Source organism: Dromaius novaehollandiae, chromosome 19 (genome assembly GCF_036370855.1).
Source record: "Dromaius novaehollandiae isolate bDroNov1 chromosome 19, bDroNov1.hap1, whole genome shotgun sequence".
Taxonomy (NCBI): domain Eukaryota; kingdom Metazoa; phylum Chordata; class Aves; order Casuariiformes; family Dromaiidae; genus Dromaius; species Dromaius novaehollandiae.
Window position 1 is genome coordinate 2,686,501 of NC_088116.1, and position 6,000 is coordinate 2,692,500.

Below are 6,000 nucleotides of genomic sequence, written 5' to 3' on the forward strand. Positions count from 1 at the left end.
GCAGGAGCCCACTGATGCTAAGTGTGTCGGGCAGGACTGATCCGAGGGGGCGGAGAGGGTCTGCGCTCCCGGTTCCTCACTGCAGTGCTGGCTTTCACCCATGGGTGCAGCAGCACTTCTGTCAGCACAGGGAAGGAGCCTGGCCAAGCAGAGTAACCAATTTTGTGTAGCGAGGTAGAGCTACAATAAGGAGAGTATTTTACTGGCTTTATTGCCATTGCTCCAAGGGATTCCAGGGTTTGCAAGCACACTAGCCTCCCACCACTGAGGCCGATGCCCAAAAGTCTTTGCCTTCAGGTGCAGACATCCATAGTGTGCTTCTGCCTCCCTCTCCCTGCCAGCGCCTGGAATTTGCTCCCGGAGTCAGGCCACAGTGGGAGCCAAGAGGGTCGGAGGCGTTTGGGCTTCCCAGGCGGAGCAGTGGCTGCTCTGCTGCCCGCGGCTCACTGGCGTCTGAGCCGAGCTGCTGTGACGGTGCCCTGCTCGGCGGGTGATCCAGCCCAGTCCCAGAGCCACCTATTAAATTACAGCGCCGAACTCATTGTCATTCTGACTTTGACTTCGTTAGTGATAACAGAGAAGGATAGTGCACCTTTAAATGACGAGCTTTGTGTTTAATTACCCAAATAAAATGACATAAATATGAATGAGTGCTAATGGTGGTACTTGCTTTTCCGGAAACCATTAACAAAACGATTCTTAAATGATTTGTAAAGAAAATGAGAGGAGAAGAGAGGAGCGAGAAGGCTATTAGGCGTCTAACACACTCCTGAATTATTATGTAGTCAACTACCTAGCAAATATCAGGCGAAATGATCTTGCAGGAGAAGAAAAGGGTTTTGTTGCCAAGGCTTTTCATGGAGGTGGACACACCGACCTCCTCTGCTACGCGCACACCTGCGCATGGGCGGCAGGTTTCCAGGCCAGGTCCGGGATCTGGTGCTTCCTGGGGTACGGTGACACCAGGTCAGTCTTTAGGTGACAGGGACTCGGGGGTCCCGTGACAACAAGAAGCCTCAGATCAGCTGCATCTCCGAGCACCCCTGAACTCACCTCTGGAGCTGGCGTATCTCACCAGAAGCTGGGCAGCTGATCGCAAAAGGAAGCTGGGTTTCATCAGAGACAGTCAGCTTACGTGCTTGTCCTCGGGGGCTGACGGGATGACAGGTAGCGTGGTGTGCCCTTCCGGAGCAGGCTGTCTGTACGCCTAAGGTGGCTGAGAAGCTATTTGGAAAATGAGGGTGTAAAGTTTGTTTTTCATTCCCTTGTCTCAGAAGACAGAAAAGGTGCATCTGGCCTTGAGGGATGATGACCTGTTAGAGCAACTGCTTCAGTGATAGCCACTGAAAGCAGTGGGTCTGCTGCCTCCGTAGTTCCCATTTAGTCACGTTTAAAGGGAAGACATGCAGAAGAAATCTATGATCCTTTGACTTTTGCTAATTGTTAGTTGTGTCTATAAAAGCTAAGCGCACTGGAAAAATCACAGAGGTGGTCAGCCAAATACATTACCCAAGCTTGCCAATAATTGCTAGTTAAATCTGAGGAATGTCACCATGGGGAGTGGGATCGTGCAGCCGGTCAGTGGTGGCTCCGTGGGACTCGGGGCACTGGGACCGGCTGGGTGACGCTGGCATCGCTTTGTTCGCAGGCGTACCTGTGGGACAGCAATAAGGACCTAGTGGAGTGGCTGGAGAAACAGCTCACGGAAGAAGAAGGCGTTCGGTCCGTTGTAGATGAAAACATCAAATACATCTCGAGGGACTACATACTTAAACAGATACGAAGGTAAGCCAGCTGTGGAGTCCCCGTAACAAGTCAGCGCAGGCAAACTGGGTCTCAGCCCGTATCTTAAGAGGCCCCGCAGATTTCTGCTGCGGCTGGCTGTTGGGGCTCGGATAGCAGCAGTGCTGCTGTGGTGGGTCTCAGCAGCGTTCACGCGCTCCCAGGGCTCTGCGCTGCGGGGAGACGGTGCCGGCTAGAACAGGACCAGCTTTGGCACGTCGCGCTGGCTGGCGTCACCCTCGCGATGGCCCCTGCAATGGGCTGGGCTTGGTTTTGGCTTTCATTGGTGCCGGACCAGAGGGAAACACTAGCAGCACCTGGGGATCTGTGGGCTGGCTGAAAGGGGGATGGTTTCATCAATAAAAGGAGGAGCTTTTGCTAAAGACTCCACAGAGCAGGGATTTTAAGAAGTTCAGTCTCTGATCTTGGCCATGTGCCCTTCTCCAGGTAAGGGAAGTAGAGCAGTCAGCTGCACTCGTTTTCCATGTATGTGTGGCTGGCAGACACTTAAGGAATATGTGGAAATGCAATCTCCTTTGGAAAGGCAAATACAGGGGTAATTGTGGGGCCACTGTGAAATGGGGCAACTGGTACAAAACCTGCATCTCGCCTTCTTTCTGCACAGTTTGTAGCACTGCTGTAAGTGCAGGTGCTTTGAGCAAAATCACAAGACACCAGAGTGGAGAAGCTCTAATCCAGCAGCATCTAAACCTCCCTGGCCATGCCTGTGCTTTCCTGAAACGAGGGCTGGGCTGTAGAAACGTCACTATTGTTGTGCTTTTTCTCCATTTGCGAAGGATAATGGAAAATTACCATTTTGTGGGGGACCACTTTTTTTTAGAGAGCTGCATATTGTGTGAAGCAAGGAGAGAATCAGATCTCTGAGCCATGCCGCTGCTGTCAGCGGTGTGACCGCACGTGGCCAGAGCACCCGCACGGCTTCCTCCCCTTGTGTTTCCCAGCCCGAGTCCTCCTGAGCGAGCTGGCAGGTTTCTTTTGTGCTCAGGATCATAAAATACCCAGTTCCTTTCGGTTGTTGTTTAGAGCTATACCAAACACTCATCCTCTGCTTCCAAACATACCCCCAAAATACCGAAACATTTGTAGAAAGATCTTTTCCTCCTGCTTGTGAGCGTTTTTGTTTGCTTGTGTACAGACGTTCATCCGGCAGAGCCAGGTAAGCCGCGTGAGCCAGGCACCTTGCTGGACTTGAACAGATCTAATTTTGGTAATTTTTCTGTGTTGGCCTGGGAGGTCTCTGAAAGCAGCTTTTCCTCCTGGACGGGCGGGAGGCACCGGAGCTCCCGTGGTTCGTGTCCGGAGGGCATCTCCGCAGCCCTGCCCTGGGTTTCTCGGTCAGCGCTGCTGCAAGACCCGCAAAGGGTCACCGGGAGCTCGGCGCAGCTCTGCCAGCAGCAGATTGATGGCGCGAGGCCCCTCCGCGGCCGCTCACGCTCACTTAACACAAGTGCCTGCTGGCTCGTCCCGTCTGGCTCTTAAAGACCCCATATTTCAGTCCCCCCTCACGGGCCTGGAGGGGAGCTGTCAGCCGCGCTCGGACGCGAGGGCCAGGGCTGCCGGCACTTAACTCTCGCCTCTTTGCAGCTTGGTCCAGGCCAATCCGGAGGTTGCCATGGATTCGATCGTGCACATGACCCAGCATATATCACCCACCCAGCGAGCGGAGATCGTGCGGATCCTCTCCACAATGGACTCGCCTTCTTCAACGTAAGAGCATCGATTTCCCGCGCGCTCCCCCTGCCTGGTACAGCAGAGGGAAAGAAAGCAAGTGCAGAATTGCCCTTTGTCTGCTCGACTGCGGCCGCTGTACCGAGACGGGGAGGCTCGGGGAAACGCTGCCAGAATGACATTTTTATTTTTTCAAATCAGACTGACCAGAGGAAGTGTGTTCTTTGGCCAGAGACACGAGGAAAATGTATAAACACAAGCGCCTGCGGGATCGAGTTACAGCTGTCTAACGGTACCTTATTTATTTAACAAAGCGTGACTGGACCAATGCATCGGTTAGCTGCGGGGCTGCCGCCCGAAAGCACTACAGCCAGGCAATGAAGGGTACCGCGTACCGTGAGGCCTGGGCACAGCCGAGCGGGGCACCGTCGCGTTGCGCCCCTGCGACGGTCCCTTCTCGCGCTCGGTCTGGCGGCGGCAGCTTCATGCTGACAAGTGCCAACGTCCCCGGATTTGGGGAAATCCTTGCTGATCCGCGGATGAGCGGAGCCTGCCACCGAGTCAGCCCTCGTCTCCGTCGGCCAGCGGGGATTTGTGTTCCGAACGCCTGTCCTGACCCTCGCGAGGAGCAGCGAAGGCCGCGAGGGCAGCGCGGTGCCGCAGCCGGCTGCAGGGAAGGCCGCCGCGGTGCCCGGTGGTGCTGCCCGTCCCGGACAGCCGGGGCAGGTGGCAGGGGCAGGATTTCTGAGCAAAAACCCAGCTCTTTTTGTGCCTGATGTGTCGGGTTGCTTTAGAACAGTTAAGTACGCTGCGTGAGGAGCCCTGCAAGCCAGGAGGCCGCAGCAGAGCCGCTGGCCGTTTCTGCTCTTCCTCCCGTTCATTTTGAGGGGCCACTTCTGCCTCGGACGGTCCTGGGGCAGCCCCGCTGTTGCACATCCCTCACTTAAGTGCTAATTCCTCCCACGTGAGCAGTTGACTGAAGCAGAAAGCAGATAAAACCTGCCAGGGCAAGCCAGGGGAAGGCCAGTTTCACACGCACACGCGGGGTTAGAACTGCGCAAGGAGAACTCAGCGTAACGCGGCTGGGCAGAGCTTTCTCTGGTGCCCAGCTCTCCCTCGGGGCTGGTGGAGAGAGGGGGCTCCTGGTGCCTCCCAGGCGTAGTAAGGGACCAGATAAGCAGGAGCTCTGGAGGAAGCACGACCCACCCAGCCTTGTTTTAAAAAGTAAGTCAATTGAGCAAGTCAGTACTGTTAGGGAGCTCTGTAAAAGTGGTATTGGAGAACTGACCCCAAGGATTGTCTTAAAAGTATTTCAGGTTTTACACCTCCCCTTTTAGTATAGCTCCTTAACAGAAGGGATATTTTTACAGGAAAATTAACTAACTGTGATGCCAGTGCCTCATCCCTGTAGTGTTTCCTTCTGAAGGGCAACACGTCCCTTCTGGGCACGTGGTGCCGGGGCTCTTGCAAAACCGAGGTGCAGCACCGTGGGTGCACTCTCCCTCCAGGGACAAGCACCGGGGACACCCCTGCCCGTGGTCAGCGGAGGTGCGTAATCCGAGGAAATAGCTTTTTCTTGACTGTTAAGAACCCTCATTTGGTTTAAAAGACTCTCTTTTCCACTAGAGCCCCCGAACAAACCCCAAAGATGCTTTCACTTAGGCCACACTGGGCTGCAGCAGGACACAAGGTCCAGGCAGAGACGGTCTCAGCAGGGAGGACTGACCGGGGGTGAGTGCACACAGGCGGGTCCGACTGACAGATGCGCCCGGCGCAGTGCCGCGAGCTCGCGCTGCGTGGACGTCCCGCTGGGCTGCTCCGCTGCTGCCACCAGGACTTCGGCATCGCCTCGCCATGAATCGGGCTCTTGCCAAGGATGTCAGCGAGCGTTACGGGAGCTGCTGTTTGCTGTGCTGGAGAGGGGAGAGCTGTAGGTGCCAAAGCCACCCTGGGGGGGCCCTGCTGCCTCCTGCTTCCAGCACGGCCGGGCACGCGCCGGGGGATTTCAAGCAGAGCAGTGGCACCGGGTCAGACTTAAGTTTTGGGTAAAGGAGCTCCAACAAGAAGCGGTTAAGTACCGCTGGAGCTGGCGTGATGTCTGGTACTGACCGCGGGCACCGATCCGGGAGCGGGCAGGGGCGGAGGGGCAGGCGCCGTGGCGGGACCCCCCCACGTTACCTACAGCTCTCACCGGTGCTGAAGTATTCCATTTACCTCAGTTTCTTTTAATAAAAAGAACCAATTCCAGCTGTCTCTTGCAGGAGTGGAAGTCTGTCGCCCCTTGTGCCCGGGGGAGCCGCGGGCGATGGGTGCCGGCGTGGAGCAGCCCCTCGCCCCGACGCTCTGCACAGCTCGCATCCCCCGGCCTCTGCCCACGCCAACCACGAGCAGTTCCCCTCCCTGCTCCCCGGGTTTATTTTATTTAACATTGCACTGAACGAACAGAAAAAGGAAAACCCAGCCCCAGCTGCTGACGGCGGTGGGGGAACTTGTGTTAACTCTCTCCACGGAGGTGTTTCAGGGACAGGG

General features: G+C 56.0%; 1 protein-coding gene across 9 annotated transcripts in view; it reads left to right on the forward strand.

Annotated features, from left to right (window-relative positions):
* The window catches only part of ACACA (acetyl-CoA carboxylase alpha), a 147,901-nt gene that overhangs the window by 141,429 nt on the left and 472 nt on the right, over window positions 1-6,000 (forward strand). For all 9 annotated transcript variants that reach the window (XM_026107303.2, XM_026107289.2, XM_064523106.1 and 6 more), the window contains 2 exons: window positions 1,649-1,785; window positions 3,388-6,000. The exon at window positions 3,388-6,000 is cut by the window's right edge and continues 472 nt beyond it. In XM_026107303.2, the coding sequence (XP_025963088.2) occupies window positions 1,649-1,785; window positions 3,388-3,514 (264 nt within the window). In that variant the 3' untranslated portion in view covers window positions 3,515-6,000. The remainder of the gene's footprint in view (window positions 1-1,648; window positions 1,786-3,387) is intronic.